The sequence below is a fragment of the Moschus berezovskii genome, chromosome 9, assembly GCF_049115385.1.
Source record: "Moschus berezovskii isolate FMDL1 chromosome 9, NW_MosBer_1.0, whole genome shotgun sequence".
Lineage (NCBI taxonomy): Eukaryota > Metazoa > Chordata > Mammalia > Artiodactyla > Moschidae > Moschus > Moschus berezovskii.
This window is the reverse complement of record NC_142468.1, coordinates 48,311,394-48,333,133: the sequence shown is the minus strand read 5'-3', so window position 1 is coordinate 48,333,133 and position 21,740 is coordinate 48,311,394. Positions and strand designations below refer to the sequence as shown.

Sequence of the window (21,740 nt, the reverse complement as noted above, 5' to 3'; positions counted from 1 at the left end):
TCATTCTCCGTCGTCCCCTTCTCCTCCCGCCCCCAACCTTTCCCAGCATCAGAGTCTTTTCCAGTGAGTCAACTCGTCGCATGAGGTGACCAAAGTATTGGAGTTTCAGCTTTAGTATCAGTCCCTCTAATGAACATCCAGGATTGATCTCCTGTAGAATGGACTGGTTGGATCTCCTTGCAGTATAAGGGACTCTCAAGAGTCTTCTCCAACACCACAGTTCAAAAGCATCGATTCTTTGGCGATCAGCTTTCTTCACAGTCCAACTCTCACATCCATAGGCCCCAAATGCATGAAACAAGTCAAAAGCCCTTTCTCCTTGGTGCAGTGTGCTGAATTATATGCTCTTTTTCTTCTCTTGCAAATGGAACAGAATGCCTTTAATGTGCTCACTGACTCTTTATACATTGCTAATATGCTTCCACAATTCGTTACTGCTGGAGTCTCCTCTTCTGATGATGAATTCTACAGTTATTTTCTTCTGTACAAACCCTATTCAAGCCTGAACTGAACCTTTTTTCATTGCTCATATTAGGGCGCACACGGGCCTCCCTGGCCCACTAGCCAAAGGGAATGCTAAAGTTGATAAATTACTGGGGATGATTTTCTCCTCAGCACAAGAAGAACATGACCTTTTTCATACAAATGCAAATAGGTTCAGTTCAGTTCAGTTCAGTCGCTCAGTCGTATCCGACTATTTGCGACCCCATGAATCACAGCACGCCAGGCCTCCTTGTCCGTCACCAACTCCCAGGTTACATGCCAATTATCGCATTCCCTTAAAGGAAGCAAGGCAACTTGTTCGTACATGTTCAATATGTGCCCCTTTACATCAATGTTCAGTTCCCGCAGGATCTAATCCCAGAGGACTAAACCCTAATGAACTCTGGCAGGCTGATTTCACACATTTTTCTCTTCCTCGTACCACCCTTCTTTTCGTGGTTATAGATACTTATTCTGGATTTATATGGGCAACTACTGCCACTTCAGAATCTTCCAAAGCAGCCATTCATGGCCTCCTTGCTGTCTTGTCTATAATGTGACTCCCATTTACACTCAAGACAGATAATGGCCCGGCTTTCACTTCAGCTGCATTCTCCTCATTCTTAAATGATTGGGGCATTCGCCATATTATGGTATTCCTTACAATCCACAGGGGCAAGCTATTATAGAACGAGCGCATCGCACTCTCAAGCTCGCAGCAACAAAATTAAAAGGGGGGACATCATGGCATCTGGTCCCATCACTTCATGGGAAATAGATGGGGAAACAGTGTCAGACTTTATTTTTTTGGGCTCCAAAATCACTGTGGATGCTGACTGCAGCCATGAAATTAAAAGACGCTTACTCCTTGGAAGGAAGGTTATAACCAACCTAGATAGCATATTAAAAAGCAGAGACATTACTTTGCCAAAAAAGGTCCATCTAGTCAAGGCTATGGTTTTTCCCGTGGTCATGTATGGATGTGAGAGTTGGACTGTGAAGAAAGCTGATCACCGAAGAATTGATGCTTTTGAACTGTGGTGCTGGAGGACTCTTGAGAGTCCCTTGGACTGCAAGAAGATCCAACCAGTCAATTCTAAAGGAGATCAATCCTGGGTGTTCATTGGAAGGACTGATGCTAAAGCTGAAACTCCAATACTTTGGCCACCTCATGCGACGAGTTGACTCATTGTAAAAGACTCTGATGCTGGGAGTGATTGGGGGCGGGAGGAGACGGGGATGACAGAGAGTGAGATGGCTGGATGGCATCACTGCCTCTATGAACATGAGTTTGGGTGAACTCAGGGAGTTGGTGATGGACAGGGAGGCCTGGCGTGCTGTGATTCATGGGGTCACAAAGAGTTGGATACGACTGAACGACTAAATGGAATGGAACGGAACAGTATTAAGAATTACTTACCTTTGATCCTATTTATTATTAATTTTTTAAATAAAAATGATGATCAGGTAACAAGAGGACAATGTCATTTTGAACAATCTAAAGCTCTCCCTTCATCCTCACTGAATATTACTGTATGGGTGAAGCACTTTGATGACTGGCAGCCAGGGGTATTAAAACTCCTAGGCAAAGGATATGGTCTTTTCGTTACAGATGGAGAAGAAATTTGGGCTCTGCAGTGGAATATACGTCTCCAATCCAACCGATCCCTCAGGAGCGCCAAAATGGGTGATGCACATCACCAAACAGATGGCCTCGGTCTTGCTGGAGGAGGATCGCCAACGGAGGGCCAAACGACACTGGGCAAGCCCAGTTCCACCTTATCCGACATGGACTCAGATAAAGAATCTAACGCGGAAAGCCGAAGATGTCCTCAAAGAAACAGGAACCCCCAAGACACCAGATAAGCCCTTCTTGAGTATGTTGGCCATATTGTCCTGTGCCTCCATGGTAAGTGCTAATTAATCATACTGGGCATATATCCCGACCCCTCTACTGCTGCAGTTCACTGAATGGGATGAAACAAATCCCCTTGTCTTTACCAAGACAGTGAACATTTCCCTCCACCCTGGTCTAAGCATGGGCCAAGCCATCCGCAGGAAGAGGCGAAAGGGTAAATATATCTTTGGGATATCGAGTATTGCCTATATGCTTTGGGAAGGGACCACTATGCATGACTATATACCCTCAATGGTGGGGATATTCTTACTCCAATGGAACTGGTTTTCATTTGGGAATTTTTGCCGCTGCATCTTTTCTGCTAAATGCTACAGAGAGATACTACCATGGGCAGATTAGCAACAAGACCAGATCCTTATTTCTTCCTGATGAGCCACCGTGTGAAGTGGTGTCCTGGAGAAAGAAGCATCAGGGACCACCATTGCTGTGGACAGACTGCAGGGGAAGTTTTGGGAAAAATATCACTTCATTCGAAGATTACCTTTGTTGACTGGGGGCCTCATGGTATGTTTGTCAATTGCTCAAGCTGGGAAATTACAGAATGTAATTTTACTAAAAGCATTCGTTTCAACCATTCTGTGACGGGTCTCTGGCATCAACGAGGAGATGTTTTAAACTGGTATAATGGTGGCCTTTCTCCTCCTCGGCCTTGTGTAGTAACACCTTGGACCAGAACATTGGTGTATTTGGAAGATACCTGCTTCCCTACATCCGTTTGCCACCACTATAGGCCATGCTCACGTTATTGGGGAACAGAATTATACTATAGAATATAATTCTACGAGTTATGTACAAGCTTGTATACGCCCTCCTTTTTTGTTTGCTGTAGGAAAATTTACTCATGATGAGAACCTAATCAATTGTACTGATCGTCAACTTTATACTTGTCTGAACCACACTATTGTTTTCAACCAGAGTACTGACGGGCTTTTCCTCATGAAACAGCGACTGGACTTGTGGATACCTGTTTCTCTGGATAAGCGCTGGACTGATTCCATGTTTCTATCCTTTTTGGTAAAACGATTGTTCAAACGCTACAAAAGATTCGTAGGATGGATTATAGCAGGGATTGTTAGTCTTATTGGCGTGATCTCCATAGGGACCATTTCCGGCATGGCTTTATATAACTCCATACAGAATCATGAATTTATTACTTCCTGGCACAAGGATTCTCGTGAACTGTGGTGGTCCCAACAGGCTAAAATAGATCAACAAATTCAGGCATGCCTGGATGAGCTCCAGGACGCATTATTATATGTGGGGGATAAAGTAACAATAATACAAGCACAACTGAGGTTGAAATGTCATTGGAACTTTACTAATTTTTGTGTTACTAACTTGCCTTACAAATAACACTGACTATCCTTGGGAAGTTATTAAGGCCCATCTGCAGATGATTCGTAATAGCTCTAACATAACTTTAGACATGCTGCTGCTGCTGCTGCTAAGTCACTTCAGTCGTGTCCGACTCTGTGTGACCCCATAGACGGAAGCCCACCAGGCTCCCCCGTCCCTGGGATTCTCCAGGCAAGAACACTGGAGTGGGTTGCCATTTCCTTCTCCAATGTGTGAAAGTGAAAAGTGAAAGTAAAGTCGCTCAGTCGTGTCTGACCCCTAGCGACCCCACGGACTACAGCCTACCAGGCTGCTCCATCCACGGGATTTTCTAGGCAAAAGTACTGGAGTGGCTTGCCATTGCCTTCTCCGAACTTTAGACATAGACAAGCTTAAACAACTTTAGACATAGACAAGCTTAAACAACAAATTAGCCGTCGTTATGCTCAATTGCCCCCTGAGATGTATAGTTCGGTTTTCTATGATGCTTTGTCTAACGCCTTTTCTCCTTTTGATCCTTGTAAGTGGTTTTCTTCGCTGCATTGGCTACCCTATGTACTGATTGCTGTTATTATTTTTGGGCTTCTAGGGTTCCGATGTCTCTGGACCAAGTTCTCCTACACCCACACAACAGGAGCAAAAACAATTGCGGCAGACTTAACATTAAAAAAGAAAGGGAGGAGATGTTGAGAAACTGAGGAAGAGGTTGCCAGAGGAGAAGGTCCTCACCAGAGGCAACGGTGAAGGGCCAGCCTGGCTCGGCATGTCTCCAGTGTTCTCATAAACATCTTGTCCTTTGAAGCTGTCTCACTCAGTTCAGTTCAGTTCAGTCGCTCAGTCGTGTCCGACTCTCCGCGACCCCATGAACTACAGCACGCCAGGCCTCCCTGTCCATCACCAACTCCCGGAGTACACTCAAACTCATGTCCACAGAGGCGGTGATGCCATCCAGCCATCTCATTCTCCGTCGTCCCCTTCTCCTCCAGCCCCCAACCTTTCCCAGCATCAGAGTCTTTTCCAGTGAGTCAACTCGTCGCATGAGGTGGCCAAAGTATTGCAGTTTCAGCTTTAGCATCAGTCCCTCCAATGAACATCCAGGATTGATCTCCTTTAGAATGGACTGGTTGGATCTCCTTGCAGTATAAGGGACTCTCAAGAGTCTTCTCCAAAACCACAGTTCAAAAGCATTGATTCTTTGGTGATCAGCTTTCTTCACAGTCCAACTCTCACATCCATACATGACCATGGGAAAAATCATTGCCTTGACTAGATGGACCTTGGTTGGCAAAGTAATGTCTCTGCTTTTCAGTATACTATCAAGGTTGTTCATAACTTTCCTTCCAAGGAGTAAGCGTCTTTTAATTTCATGGCTGCAATCAGCATCTGCAGTGATTTTGGAGCCCAAAAACATAAAGTCTGACACTGTTTCCACTGTTTTTCCATCTATTTCCCATGAAGTGATGGGACCAGATGCCATGATCTTGTTTTCTGAATGTTGAGCTTCAAGCCAACCTTTTCACTCTCCTCTTTCACTTTCATCAAGAGGCTTTTGAGTTCCTCTTCACTTTCTGCCATAAGGGTGGTGTCATCTGCATATCTGAGATTATTGATATTTCTCCAAGCAATCTTGATTCCAGCTTGTGCTTCTTCCAGCCCAGAGTTCCTCATGATGTACTCTGCATATAAGTTAAATAAGCAAGGTGACAATATACAACCTTGACGTACACCTTTTCCTATTTGGAACCAGTCTGTTGTTCCATGGCCAGTTCTAACTGTTGCTTCCTGACCTGCATACACGTTTCTCAAGAGGCAGGTCAGGTGGTCTGGGATTCCCATCTCTTTCAGAATGTTCCACAGTTTATTGTGATTGACACAGTCAAAGGCTTTGGCATAGTCAATGAAGCAGAAATAGATGTTTTTCTGGAATTCTCTTGCTTTCTCCATGATCCAGGGGATGTTGGCAATTTGATCTCTGGTGCCTCTGCCTTTTCTAAAACCTGCTTGAACATCTGGGAGTTCACGGTTTACATACTGCTGAAGCCTGGCTTGGAGAATTTTGAGCATGACTTTACTAGCGTGTGAGATGAGTGCAATTGTGCGGTAGTTTGAGCATTCTTTGGCATTGCCTTTCTTTGGGATTGGAATGAAGACTGACCTCTTCCAGTCCTGTGGCCAGCGCTGAGTTTTCCAAATCTGCTGGTATATTGAGTGCAGCACTTCCACAGCATCATCTTTCAAGACTTCAAATAGCTCAACTGGAATTCCATCACCTCCACTTGCTTTGTTAGTAGTGATGCTTTCTAAGGCCCACTTGACTTCACATTCCAAGATGTCTGGGTCTAGGTCAGTGATCACGTTATCGTGACTATCTTGGTCGTGAAGATCTTTTTTGTACAGTTCTTCTGTGTATTCCTGCCACCTCTTCTTAATATCTTCTGCTTCTGTTAGGTCCATACCATTTCTGTCCTTTATCGAGCCCATCTTTGCATGAAATGTTCCCTTGGAATCTCTAATTTTCTTGAAGAGGTCTCTTGTTTTTCCTATTCTGTTGTTTTCCTCTATTTCTTTGCATTGATCACTGAGGAAGTCTTTCTTATCTCTCCTTGCTATTCTTTGGAACTCTGCATTCAGATGCTTATATCTTTCCTTTTCTCCTTTGCTTTTCGCCTCTCTTCTTTTCACAGCTACTTGTAAGGCCTCCTCAGACAGCCATTTCGCTCTTCTGCATTTCTTTTCCATGGGGATGGTCTTGGTCCCTGTCTCCTGTACAATGTCACGAACGTCCGTCCAGAGTTCATCAGGCACTCTATCAATCAGATCTAGTCCCTTAAATCTATTTCTCACTTCCACTGTATAATCATAAGGGATTTGATTGAGGTCATATCTGAATGGTCTAGTGGTTTTCCCTAGCTTAAGGAACACTCCCTGCTCTTTCCATTTAGCCTAAGGAACACTCCCTGCTCTTTCCATTTAGCCTAGGGAACATTCCCTGTGCCTGTAGTCCTTGAGATAAGAACCATGATTAATAGCTAACTTGGGGATTGGGAAACTGATTAAGCTTAGAGGTGGAGACAGCATGTTTAGTAAACCTGATGTTATCAACATTCCGCAGATGTTTTGGTTTTCGTCATGTCACTATGGTTTTTGAAGTCCTACTTCCTTGTAAAACTATATAATAACGCCTGAAGAATAAAGCAAATTGTGTCTCCAGAAGGCTGTCCGTGTCCCTTCTTTCAGAAGCAATTCCGCCGAGCTCCACAGACTCTTTACCACTAGGGTTACCTGGGCTATGTAAAACTCTGTAAATTATAGAAAATGGATAATAATGCATATGACTCCTGTCCAAAGAGATGCAAATTAATTTCTGGTGGGATGCAACTGATCACCATTTTGTGGCCAGATCTGTTTTGCCTCTATTCGAATTTATTTCAGCTTTTCTCATTGCTTATCTTTATGCGAAGCTCTTGGAATTATTCTTTGAGCCAATTGTAAGATCTTACTTGTTGTCTCATTAGCTGATGAGTTAAATAATATTTTTGACAAGTTTTGTAACTGCATGAATGTCACAGTTATACTCTTATTTTTTAAATTAATTTTTATTGGAGTATAGTTGATTTACAATGTTGCTAGTTTCTGCTGTATAGCAAAGTAAATCAACTATACATATACGCATATCCACTCTTTTATATTCTATTCCCATATAGGTCATTAAAGATTACTGAGTAGAGTTCTCTGTGCTATACAGTAGGTTTTTATTAGTTATTTTATATATAGCAGTGTTTATATTGTCGATCCTGAACTCCCAATTTATCCCTTCCTCCCTTCTTCCTTTGTAACCATAAATTTGTTTTCTACATCCGTGACTCTATTTCTCTATTTCTGTTTTGTAAATAGGTTCACTTTTACCATTTTCTTAGATTTCACATATAAGCAATATCATATGATATTTGTCTCTATCTGACTTACTTCACTCAGTATGACAGTCTCCTGTGCCAACTGTGTTGCTTCAAATGGCATTTTTTTCATTCTTTTTATGGCTGAGTAGGATTTCATAGTGTGTACATGTGTGTGTGTGTGTGTGTGTATTACATCTTCTTTATTCATTCCTCTGTTGATGGACATTTAGGTTCCTTCCATGTCTTGGCTATTGTAAATAATGCTGCACTGAACACTGGGGTACATGTATCTTTCCAAATTATGATTTTCTTCAGATACATGCCCAGGAATGGGATTTATGGATCATATGGAAGATACATTTGTAGTTTTTTAAGGAACGTCCATACTATTCTCCATAGTGGTTGTACCAATTTACATTCCCACCAATTGTGTGTGGGGATCCCTTTTCTGTATTTTTTTAAATTACAGTTTCAATTTCATAACGTGTGATTGGTCTGTTCACATTTTTAAATTATTCCTGGTTCAGTCTTGGAAGGTTGTACCTTTCTAAGAATTTGTCCATTTTTTCCCCTAGGTTGTCCATTTTATTGGTTTATAGTTTTTCATAGTATTTTATATTTCTCTGATGAGTTGTAACAGCTTCTCCTTTTTCATGTCTAACTTTATTGATTTTAATCCTCTCTCTTTCTTCTTGAGGAGTCTGGCTAAAGGTTTATGCATTTTATTTTTCTTTTCAAAGAACCAACTGTTAGGTTCATTGATTTTTGCCATTGTTTTCTCGGTCTCTATTTCACTTATGTCTGCTCTGATCTTTATGATTTCTTCCTTTCTCCTAACTTTATAGGTTTTATTCTTTTTATTCTCTAGTTGCTTTAGGTGTAAGATTAGGTCTACTTGAGATTTTTCTTTTTTCCTGAGGTAGAATTGTATTACTATAAACTTCCCCCTTGGAACTGCTTTTGCTATCCCATAGGTTTTAGGTTATCATATTTTCACTGTCTTTTTGTCACTAGGCATTAAAAAAAAAAATTCCCTTTGATTTCTTCAGTGATCTTTGTTTTCTTTACTCTTTGAAAACAAATGATCTTTCACAGTGCATGTAAAGTAGCATGGTGACAACCTTAATATAGATTACTGTCTAATTTGTGAAGAAGGGCCATTGCCTGTGGCTTACCCTAAAGAGCATCAGTGATGCGGTGACCTTTCTGGCTGTTCTCTCTTCCTCAACAAATATTTACTAAATCTATGTTGAGAACCAGAACTTATGCCAAGGATATGAAACAAAAGAGCCCTAGAGAATGTTCCCAAAGGGACTGTGATCAAGTAGGAAATATTATTGTCAGTGAATGACTCCAATGATATGTTGGAGGCATAATAAAGAGAATTTAAAAAGACAGACAATAAGACTGGGAAATAATGCTGTTGTTGAAGGAATCAATACAGACTTTCGAAGAGGTGACACCTATGGTGTCTTGTTTATTAGCACTGCCATTTTCCACTTCAGCAGCCAGATAATTTACCACAATGGACTAAAGAAAGGGGAAAATCCCACTAGGTAACTGAGCTTGAAAAGAATTGAAGTACAGGTATTCCCATTCTTTGAAAATTGGCTTTATGCCACTTCACTTTTGTAGATGACCTACATCAGTACTGTTTTCGCTAACCAAAAAAGACATGAAAATGATTTGCACTTTTGTGAATAAAGAGGAGATGTTAAAACAGCAGTGAGCTCTTACAGAGACAGTGTATACCCTGAGTAGCGAGAGTGGTACCATCCAGCTCCTAACCCAGGAATTACATCCAGCATCTGAGCATCAAGCTGCCATGATTTTGGACTGTATTTGTGCTTGATCTTGATTTATTTTGTGCATCCCTGAGCAGAATGAGTCCTAAGGTGATTACTTCTTGCCTATGTCATTTCAGCTAATAAAAGATTTCATAGGAATGCTCTCCTTTCGTATAGTGGGGGAAACCTGGAGTTGTAGTTCTCATATTTCTTTGGTATAGTTGAAAATATACTGTTTTACTAGTGTCACTCTATTGTCATTACTAACCTTGTGCTTCCTGAAAGTTACAAGTTGCCTTTAGGAAGTAGAAAGCCTAGAGAGGTTAAGAGATTTCATATACTCTTAAAGATTCACAATGTTTTTTAATACATTAAAGGCTGTGCGATTCACAGTGGTAGGGAAAACTGTTTGACCTTTCACTAACATACCTGTTCTTAAAATTATTAGGCTATAGGACACCTATCACACAGGACATCTACTAACTCTCAGGGACACACAAGTGTCCCATGGAATATTATTTAGGAAACTTTTGAACTGTGGTGTTGGAGAAGACTCTTGAGAGTCCCTTATACTGCAAGGAGATCCAACCAGTCCATTCTACAGGAGATCAATCCTGGATGTTCATTGGAGGGACTGATGCTAAAGCTGAAACTCCAATACTTTGGCCACCTCATGCGACGAGTTGACTCACTGGAAAAGACTCTGATGCTGGGAAAGGTTGGGGGCGGGAGGAGAAGGGGACGACGGAGAATGAGATGGCTGGATGGCATCACCGCCTCTGTGGACATGAGTTTGAGTGTACTCCGGGAGTTGGTGATGGACAGGGAGGCCTGGTGTGCTGTGATTCATGGGGTCGCGGAGAGTCGGACACGACTGAGCGAAACTGAACTGAACTGAACTGAGGATAGAAGAATATAACTGGACTTAATATAATTGAGGTATTTTTGAGGGCCTAGAAGACTTTATGTAAACACTGAACTAGAGTTAGGCTATAAGAATATAGACTACGTACAGTGTCTTGAAACTCTCTAATAACTTTATAGGAAGACATGTTTTCATTAAAAAGGCATTATTTTGTAGATGGGGAACTAATCATATAGTGAAAACATAAATAAGGTATGAGCTTGTTCCTAAGTAAAGCCTGAGGGTCTCTGTAGAGTTTCAGGTTATGATCCAGAGCTGACCTGTTCCTTTGAGCCATGGAGCGTTTTGAGTCATTCGGTAAAACCTCTAGCAGGACAGTAAGTGAACAGTAGAAGATTTGTAAGGGCAGAAATGGTGCCTTTCTCTTTTAAGTGCATTGTATAATAGAAGATGTTGTAAGACAAACTCAGGCCAGAAGGGAGCAATGTTAGGAGAGAAAACAAGTTGCAAGAAGCTAAGCAGGAAAGCCTCCGTTCAGTGGTTCAGTGAACACAGATAAATAACACATGCCATGGGCTCCTCATTCACAGAGAAAAGGAAGAGATTTCTATGGTTATGCAAATGCCAACCTGATGACAAGAAGGAAAAGGCCTGTATTCCCAATAAAATTTTTATTGCAAAGTAAAGAATGGGGGTGACATGGCTTAACATCAGTAAAATTTTAGAGTCTTAAAGCTTCATTCATGCTCAAATTTAGTATGATTTATTAATTGATGAGTCAGCGATCAAAGCTAATGAAATCTGATCATGTATTAATATCATAGCTAGGTCAAGACAAAGGGTGTGATAGAGCAACAGCATTCTCTGCTGATTAGAACATATCTGGAATATGAGGGTGGTTCCTTAGCATCACCATTTTATGAGAAATATAAAATGGAAATCGACTCAAGGTAGATGACTAGAACTTTGTAAGCTCTAGAAGGCATGTTATTCAATAAACAGCTGCAGATAACTTGGGGCAGCATGATAGTTTTCTTTAATGTCTGAAAGGGAGTGAAAAGGGGAAGACATAGAAAAGGAAATGGAACTATTTTATAGTAGTTGTAAAGGGTAGAAGGAGAATCAGTTCATAATTAGAAGCAGATATTGGTTTGATATAAAGAAAATATTTTATAATAAGTGTATCTTAAAACCTGAAGCTGCTACATGTGAATTAGTAAGGTCCCATTACTAGCCATTATTAAGGGATGGTCAGTTGACCAGAGGGCTCCCCTGGTAGCTCAGCTGGTAAGAGAATCAGCCTGCAACGCAGGAGACTCTGGTTTGATTCCTGGGTCGGGAAGATTTTCTGGAGAATGGATAGGATACCCACTTCAGTATTCTTGGGCTTCTCTGGTGGCTCAGATGGTAAAGAATCTGCCTCTAATGTGGCAGACCTGGGTTCAATCCCTGGTTTGGGAAGATCTCCTGGAGGAGTGCATGGCAACCCACTCCAGTATTTTTGCCTGGAGAATCCCCATGCACAGAGGAGCGTGGCAGGTTTCAGTCCATAGGGTTGGACACAACTGAGGGGCTAAGCACAGCGCAGAATAGCACAGTTGACCAACAACACCGTAGGTAACATATTTCTATGTGAGCAGGAAAAGAGACATGTGAGTTTCTGTTTTCAGTTTCAAGATGATAGAATCCTTTTCAGTTCTTTGACCTGTTTTTTACTCTAAAATGTGCTAGAAACACTCTTTGTCTTTCCTCTATGCAGTGTGATTTGCATAGGTCATTTAACCTCAGAACATTGGTTAATTCCTCTGTAGAATGGGAACAGAAACAGCCATCTTGCCTGACTATGGTGTCGTAAAGATGAAATTAATTACTCTGTCTGGAAGATTTTTGTGAACTATAGAGTTCTTTCACTTATAAGATATGCTTTACTGTGAGAATAATTCCCCAGATTCTAGGTGGAAAGAGGAAAATAACCCTCCTGACTGATTTTTCTCTGTGGGACCAAGCTTCTCAACCACTTGGTTAAACTCTGAGTCACCCTGGGCTCCTCCATCATTCCTGCCCCACTTTTTAGTTGCCAAGTTCCAGTGACTGGGCCTTTCTGTGTCACTAATAGATATCTTTCACTTTATACTCCTAAGATTACCCTCTTTGTGATAGTCCTTGTCATCTTATGAATTAAATAACCATAACTGATCTCTGTGACTACAGTCTTGAACTAGTCAATCCATTCTGCACATTCCTGTAAGATTTCCATTGCTGAAATGGTATGTTTAGCATGCCATGTATTAATATTTTCAATATCATCTTCTTGCATCCCCAACATTTCCTGTAACCTCAATGTTACACTGCTTCATATGCAAATTTCCAGTTAAATCCAGTCGAGTCCAGTCCATTGAGTGGTCTAATAATTGACTCCCAGCCTTCTGGTCTTGTGCTTATTCATGGTCAAATTCTTTCTCCCTGAGTATGTTCAAGTCTTCCTTCAAAGAATTATCTTTTCTTTCCAGCCAGTGAGCTGTCATCTGTCCTTTGTGATCACTCTTTCATATTTCCCTGATTTCTGGAGTTCATGGTAGTTGCTAACTCCCCTAAATCCTTCCCACTTTTATATGTGTCCCCTCCTCAAGCCCAGTAGCATCTGTATCACCCTATTCCATCTCTGACATGATTTTTTGGTAAGTTAACACATATCATTACTTAATTTTCAACGGGGCTTCCCTGCCTTTTAATCTAGAAACTTCTGCAGAAAGAGAACAGCTACTGGGCTTGAGGGGGAGTCTCAGAAAGCACCAGAAAACTTAGGGGTTTTGTGTCCTTGTAGTGTGAAAATGCTGTGCACAGGAGACCAAATGGATGGAGGACAGGACTTGGACTGTTACTTGGGTCAATGAGTCAGATTTAATAGCATCATTGAGAAAGAATAAATGGCTTATTTGGAAAGGAGGAAAACAAAAAACAATCTAGTTGTACTAGAATATGTGGGGTGTTGGGTTTACCAGTGGAAAGAAGCTCCTTCAAAATAACCAATTCTCAGGCAAAAGGAGATGCAAGTTCAATTCCTGGGTCAGAAAGATCCCCTGGAGGAGGAAATGGCAACCCACTCCATTATTCTTGCCTGGAGAATCCCTGGACAGAGGAGCCTGGCAGGCTACAGGATCACAAAGTCAGACATCACTGAGCACCCATGCACACAGGCAGTATGATGGTTACATTTATGAAGAATTTTCTATACAATAGGAACTGTTTTCATTGTTTTATATGTGATAACTCATTTTGTTTTTTGACAATACATTCTGACGTTCTAACAGTACTCCCACAAGAGAGGACAGCAACTTGCATACTCTAGTCCTTCTCTCTTCAGTTCAGTCGCTCAGTCGTGTCCGACTCTTTGAGACCCCATGAACTGCAGCACGCCAGGAGTCCACCCAAACCCATGTCCATTAAGTCGGTGATGCTATCCAACCATCTCATTCTCTGTCGTCCCCTTCTCCTGCCCTCAATCTTTCCCAGCAGCAGCGTCTTTTCAAATGAGTCAACTCTTCGCATCAGGTGGCCAAAGTATTGGAGTTTCAGCTTCAACATTAGTCCTTCCAGTGAACACCCAGGACTGATCTCCTTTAGGATGGACTGGTTGGATCTCCTTGCAGTCCAAGGGACTCTCAAGAGTCTTCTCCAACACCACAGTTCAAAAGCATCAATTCTTCGGCGATCAGCTTTCTTCACAGTCCAACTCTCACATCCATACATGACCACTGGAAAAACCATAGCCTTGACTAGACAGACCTTTGTTTGCAAAGTAATGTCTCTGCTTTTTAATAAGCTGTCTAGGTTGGTCATAACTTTCCTTCCAAGGAGTAACTGTCTTTTAATTTCATGGCTGCAATCAGCATCTGCAGTGATTTTGGAGACAAATAAAGTCAGCCACTGTTTCTCCATCTATTTGCCATGATGGGATGGGACCAGATGCCATGATCTTAGTTTTCTGAATGTTGAGCTTTAAGCCAGGTTTTTCACTCTCTTCTTTCACTTTCATCAAGAGGCTCTTTAGTTCTTCTTCACTTTCTGCCATAAGGGTGGTGTCATCTGCATATCTGAGGTTATTGATATTTCTCCCGGCAATCTTGATTCCAGCTTGTGCTTCCTCCAGTCCAATGTTTCTCATGACGTACTCTGAATGTAAGTTAAATAAGCAGCGTGACAATATACAGCCTTGATGTACTTCTTTTCCTATTTGGAACCAGTCTGTTGTTCCATGTCCAGTTCTAACTGTTGCTTCCTGACCTGCATACAGGTTTCTCAAGAGGCAGGTCAGGTGGTCTGGTAGTCCCATCTCTTTCAGAATTTTCCACAGTTTTTGGTGATCCATACAGTCAAAGGCTTTGGCATAGTCAATAAAGCAGAAACAGATGTCACACACTATTCTGATACTCTTTCAGTGGTATTCCTCGTGCAGTTTCAGATATTTTCTTTAGATTTATATCCACCTTTTGATGTTTGTAGATATTTCCCAACCTCATACAGGAATACATTGCTTCATTAATATATGGGTGAGTGATGTGAGTGATGAGGGGCTCGAAAGAGCTTTGTATGAGGTATCATTTTCTTTATCTTAAAAAATAACCAGAGGTATTTGTCTTTCTTATATTCTTCATGAGAGTGCAAAAAAAAATTTAAAAAGTAAAACATTTCAGACCTTAATGTGATTTTTGAGAAAAACAAACAAACTACTAACTAAAAAATCAGGATACTGTCTGCATGGTTAACAAGCCATCCCTTTTATAATCCCAATAAAAATGCTAAATTCTTCTAATTCTTCACATTTGTCAGATATTTGAAGATCTTTCATACTCTATTTTTACTGGCTCATGGAAATATGCTAATATTTCTTTATAAGTCTGCTGGGAGATTTTACTTCTTTGGTTACATGTACCATTTTGGTAGAAATTTCCCATCATCACTCTCTTTCCATCCAATACCAGTATCAGACTTCTGGAGAATTCATGCAGATGATCTGTTTTGCAAATTTAGATACAATCATCACTTGTTTTTAACAACTGAGGTTAAAGACTTACTTGATAGTTATTTAAGAAATTAATTTTTTAAGACAATAGTAGTCCTCTGTAATATACTGGATCATAATATGCCACTTCCTCCCTTTTGCCAACAAACTTAAGTTCAGATTCTTGGTGTTTATGCCTCACCACTTTGGGTCCAAGTCAATGTGTCTCTTCTATTCTATATATTCCCTTTATAGGGAGACCAATCTTGATCTCCTACATTCTGTTCCGTTCCGTCGCTCAGTCGTGTCCGACTCTTTGCGACCCCGTGGACTGTAGCCTACCAGGCTTCTCCGTCCATGGGATTCTCCAGGCAAGAATACTGGAGTGGGTTACCATTTCCTTCTCCAGGGGATCTTCCTGACCCAGGGATTGAACCCAGGTCTCCCGCATTGGAGGCAGACGCTTTAACCTCTGAGCCACCAGGTAAGCCCAGACATTAGCCTATTTGAAGTTTTTAGGCTACTCCATACCTCAATCACATTTCACTCAAGCTTTTCTCTAAGCCAGTGATGACTTTCCCCCTTGATTTCCCATTTAATGATCTGAAACCTCCTTCACCAGGAAGCTTTCCCCTAGCCACTCACAGAGAATATATCACACTCTCTGCACTTCCCAGTACTTTGTCAGTAACTCTCATATTTTATGGATTGTAGATGTTTCTGTTCCTAAGTTAAGAGCAAGATCTCTTTACTTTTCAGTCATCTCTTTACTGCTTATCATTTTTGTTACATATGGTAAGCTCTCAAATAATGATTTCTGAATTGCAGTACTCCAAACTAGATAGGTTGTTTTGTTCTTCCCATGAGCACCTTACAAATGATAAAAGACAATATGCTAAGTAAGAAACAGCCACCAAAACTGACTCTTGAATAATGGATACTGGGATTGTGTAGCACTTGTTCAGGGTGAAAGCCTGAGAGGCATAATATCCCATGTCCTGTTATTTGTGTGGAATCCTGAGTATCAAAAATGGTGTTTTCTAGGATTTTTCAAGGCTATATTTGAATAGATATTCATAGTTAGTCCACATTCTCTCCTGAACACCAAGAAATACAGATTTCTAAAGGGCCCTAATCCATGTGTCTATTTTCATTTTTTATTGGAGTGCTTTACAATGTTGTGTAAGTTTCTACTGTCCATCAAAGTGGGCATATACATATATCCCCTCTTTTTTGGATTTCCTTCCCATTTAGGTCACCACAGAGCACTGAGTAGAATTCCCTGTGCTAGTTAGTAGGTTTTCAGTTATCTATTTTACACACATTATCAATAGTGTATATGTATATATATACCAATCCCAATCTCCTAATTCATCCCACTCTCTCTTTCTCTCTTGTTATCCATATGTTTATTCTCTACCTCTGTGTTTCTACTTCTGCTTTGTAAGGCTGTCTATACCAATTTTTTCAGATTCCATGCATTTGTGTTAATATATGATACTTGTTTTCTCTTAGTGACTCTATGATAGTATCCAGGTCCATCTACATCTCTACAAATGACCCAGTTTTGTTCTTTTTTATGACTAATTATATATATGTACTATATCTTCTTTATCCTTTCCTCTGCTGAGGACATTTAGGTTGTTTCCATTATTTTTAGTGAAACCTCTGTATTCCATGGCATGATGTCAAACATTTGCCACATACATTTCAGAGTGTCATGTTTAGGTACAAATAACAAGTATTCCAGGGTAATTTAGAACATTGGGAAAAATATAACCAGCCAGTTTTTTCCCCCTATGTTTTTTGAACTTCATCAGAAAATAACTAGAGGATAGTTCATAGTTAAAAAAAAAAATAAGTCTTGAGATTCATGATACAGTCGAGTACATGCTGTCAGAAAAAGCTCTTCTATTTTTCTTGGAAAGAAACCCACATTTCAGGGAATCTCTTATAAGTCCTGAATCTTCCTGAGATATGAATTTAAGACTCCAAAGCTCAGCTTTAAATAGGGTTTCTGCATTGGCCTGTGTAGCAGCTTGTACATGCTGATTAAGTTGTTGGCTATTTGTTTCAAAACTGTTGACTTGGCTCAGTGTTGGCAGGTAAATGTAATGCCTCCAAGGCCAACCATGCTAGCTGCAGCAGATCATGGTAACTATTCCTTGTGCCATGTTCTATACTTTTGACTTATAGTTGAAACTACCTGTGACTGTATGACAAAATAACCCAGTCTAATTAGAATTGTAGTATTTAAATTAATATTTTCATCAGTACCTGTGTAGAGGCTGAATGAGTTCATATTATTTTAAATCATTAGAAAATAATCTAAATAACTGAAACATGGTATTTTAATTTAGAAAGAACTAATCTATCTGTAGGAATATTACCCATTTTGGCTTGCTGCCTTTTCCTACACCTTGTTAACATTTAGTGAAATAAGACGTAGAAGCAAGGGGACTGATTTTAGAGTTTGGCATCTGTTCTCAACTCTGCCAATTACAAGTGACTCTGGACTTAGGCAAACAACTTAAACCTGCTTAGCCTCTGCTTTTTCATCTGTAAAATGTGAATGATCATTCTTGGTGTACCTAATACCCAGGATGTTTATAAGGATCAGGTGAGAGGATGTATGTATGTGAAAGATGACTGAAAATTTCAGCTACAGTCTACAAACTCCATGCCATCCTCTTCCTTCAATTTTCACTTTCTCATGTTCAGCTTATTTGTTTAAATTCACCTAAAGAAGAATTAAGGATCATGTTGTTGGCAGCCTTTGGGAATTAGCCTGGATAGTGTCTACTACTTCAGTATATCTCCACCTGAAGTCTCCACCTGACAGTATTCCCTTTGCTGAGCCCCCAGCAGATACTGAATCACTAGTTCTTGAGACAACAATTCTTTTAAGTAGAATTCCTCTTTCTCTTGAATTCCTTTGTAGTCACCATTAGAAGCAGTGCCTTGTAGTATAATCAGGGTAAATCTCAGAATCAGAAAAGATAAAAGGGAGTCCCAGCTTTGGCAAACTGACTTCAGGGCCATTGGAAGAAATAGTAGGTGACTCTCTTGACAGAGGGGCAGAGGACAGGAATAAAAGGCTCTCAAAGCAGGTAAAGTGGGTGTAGCATGGGGACCCCAGAGGAAAAGTTGGGGAGTAGGGAGACTGAAGACCTGACCTCAGGTTTTGAGGTTCTGAAGAGCCAAGGTCAGACTCCAGTCCTGGGAAACAAGATAATGACATGGACCCACTTACTGGATCTTAGATGCCAGGAAGTAGTCTTTTTTAAAAGGGCAAGGCAAGTGTCTGGTCACTGAGGCTGAATTAAAGTACTATCACCAATGACCTGGGCAGGAAGACAGTATAGTTGAGATGTCAACATGTAGACCAGAGGGATTTGCTTGGGGATCGGGATTATCCCAGAGTTTGGGCAGAACTAGTCTTGTAGGAGGTGGTCATCTGTCCCCATCAAGAAGAATTAGAGAAAAGTTGGAGCTAGGGACATGGGCCAGGTCTGTCAGTACAATGAAGGCCATTATCTATTTTCACAGAACACATTTTTCTTGTTCTTTTAGAGTCATCCATTGACCTGATAAAATCCATTAAGGGCTGAATTCTGATTCTATAACCATATTTTTTTAACTGTTTAGTGTGTGCCCCAGAGTTATTTTTTTCTACTAGCACTTTCCTCTGTAGCCATGAGTGCTGGTATAATTCCAAAGGGCAGTCATTTCTTATTCATATTTTTGAAAATTATTCTTAAAAAGAGCTGTTTTTGTATTTTTCCTTTCTTTCATGTTTTCCATTTTTAAAAATGATTTTGCACAATATTTATATATTTCCAGCCTATACTCTGGCTGCATCTTTAGAAACTCTATCTCTGTCAACTCAATGCCAAAATTCACACACTCCATTTTCTACCAAGTGTCACAAAATTGTCACCTAACAACTTTTATTTTGCAGTTTTTGCCACTGAAGCAGCAAAATATGTTCTCTTATTAAACGCTGAAACTGCAAAAAGCATGAGGTAATAGTTTTGTGGAGTGTCCGACTGTCATACAAATAGAACTCTGTTTTAATGACTCCTGTTGTAATATCTGTTTCTATCCAGTGAGATTATTCTGTGCTTGAAAAATGGCTTGTGGTAGCTCACAGTTCTCTTCTACACTCTTTACATGTCCTTGATAATAGCTGCTTCCCCCTGTGAAGCATTCAGACACTGGACACAGTTCAAATTTAGGAGATGGATTAATATTTCACTCTTTAATAAACTTTCACATACAAATATAAAATGTATGTATACAAATCTGTAAGGGATCATATGAAAACAATTCCGACATTATGTTTTGAGATCTACCTATATTTAACCCACACTACAATAACTTTTAGGCCAAACTTTAGCTATGAAACATTGATGCACACAATGCAATGCCTTTGGGTTTTCAGCAGAAAACTAAATTATTATCTTTACTAAGAGAGAAGAGAAAATTGATTTTCAAAAATCATCTCAACAGCATTGAAAACACAAACAGAAATTCAATTAACTCTAAGTCCCCTGAAGCATCTATTGATATTTAACTGGACTTTGGAGGCACATGTCTTTCTTTGAAAACATCTGTTACAACATAGATTTCTTACCCATTTTCTAAAGGTAGACAAAGAAAGTAACTCTAAGGATAGAGTAATATGTATATAATAATGACATAGTATGGGCTAAGTCTGACATACTCCCAGAATGTCTGTATACAACTGTCTACCATGTCTATGGATGTACAGCTCTACAGACATGCATCTGGGGAACACTTCTCTGAGGGTTCATATCCAGGGACTCTATAATCTTACCTTGATGGTAGCCAGGACCACCTCCATTATACCACACTGTCTTGGTGTCAGACCCTTGGCATCCTCTCGAATCATGTGCTCCTGGAAAACAGGTGAACAATTTCTTATAAAATTACCAGTTCATGTGTTTAACAACTGTTTTCAAACAAAATTTGTATAATCCTTGTATGCAGATACTTCCCATTTGAGATAACTTTTTCATATGAACACATTTAGATAATGATAATGACAGTTTTGTCAGATATTTAATAAAAATTCATTTTGCCCAAAGAAGAAATACTACGTTAACTTAAAAAGCAGTGCTTTGATTCATATATGGCTTTATTTTTCACCTGCAAACTAATGTTATGGGCAGAGGGGAGAGAGAATCCTGGAAAATGTGTGTCCAAGCTTTTCCACATCAATCCCTGCTTGCTATTCTGTCACACTGAAGGTCAACCTTGGAAAGGACTTAAGAGGTAAATTTTAGCCTCATTCAATTATTTCTGATAAAATCTACTTTGAGTATAATACTCTCACTTTACTCACTTTCTGCTGCTGCTTCTCACTTTCTAGGATCCCCTAAGTGCTCAGTCATTAACAGGAAAATTCCCGAAGAATTAACTGAACTCAGTTCTGGAGGTTTTTAATATTTTAAATTCAGTTTTCAATATTTTGGGACTGATTTCCATAATAACAATGCATTTTCCTCATTGTTCACTATGAACTCTGTGTTCATCTAAAGTTATTTAGGGAAATGATGGTAGAAAGTTGAGGACAGCAGTAAGGAAAACTTGTCTGGAGAAAACTTTTTAAATTCCTAACCCACAGACTGATACAATCTCCCCAGGGCATCCATTATTCTAGTCAAAAGCATTCAACAAATATTTCCTGAGTGCTTATTATGTGCCAGTACTGTTCTAGGTGACTGAGATATATTGTTTCATAAAAGAAAGACTTTTGTCCTCTGGAGCTTAATTTCTAACTTAGATAAGTGCATCTCTGTGAATCAGAAGGAAAGTCAATATGGGTGGACATAGTTCTGAGCATACATGGCTTGGTCAAGGGATCTGTGTCTTTATTCAGTAATAAAAAGCACCTCTTTTTCTATGGGGCTCAGCAAGTGGATCATGGGCTCCAATTCAGCTGTCATTCACTTCCTCTGTGGGACACTTTGTGAAACATACAAATTATACAGTCACACCCAGTGGCTCATCTTTCTATTCCAGTCCTTATGCTACTCTGCCATTTAGCAGGTGCCATGACTTTCTGAAGATAATCCCTATGTTTTACTCACTTCTGCAGACTTTCAGTGCCTGTCTTGGCAATTATCACCTGGCTCAGAGGTTAAAGTGTCTGCCTGAAATGTGGGAGACCTGGGTTCGATCCCTGGGTCGGGAAGATCCCCTGGAGAAGGAAATGGCAACCCACTCCAGTACTTTTGCCTGGAGAATCCCATGGACAGTGGAACCTGGTTGGCTACAGTCCATGGGGTCGCAAAGAGTCGGACACGACTGAGCGACTTCACTTCACTTTCACTAGGCACTCAATATGTTTTTGGTAACTGAGTTGTACTTCTTCAGAATATCTTAAATGATTCCATATGCTTGAATGGAATCACACTCCCTTGAATAT

General features: G+C 40.2%; 1 protein-coding gene across 2 annotated transcripts in view; it reads right to left on the bottom strand.

The window, feature by feature from the left end:
- UNC13C (unc-13 homolog C) overlaps positions 1 to 21,740 on the bottom strand; it is a 691,503-nt gene that overhangs the window by 68,056 nt on the left and 601,707 nt on the right. For both annotated transcript variants that reach the window (XM_055436715.2, XM_088839621.1), the window contains one exon: positions 20,127 to 20,207. In XM_055436715.2, the coding sequence (XP_055292690.2) occupies positions 20,127 to 20,207 (81 nt within the window). The remainder of the gene's footprint in view (positions 1 to 20,126; positions 20,208 to 21,740) is intronic.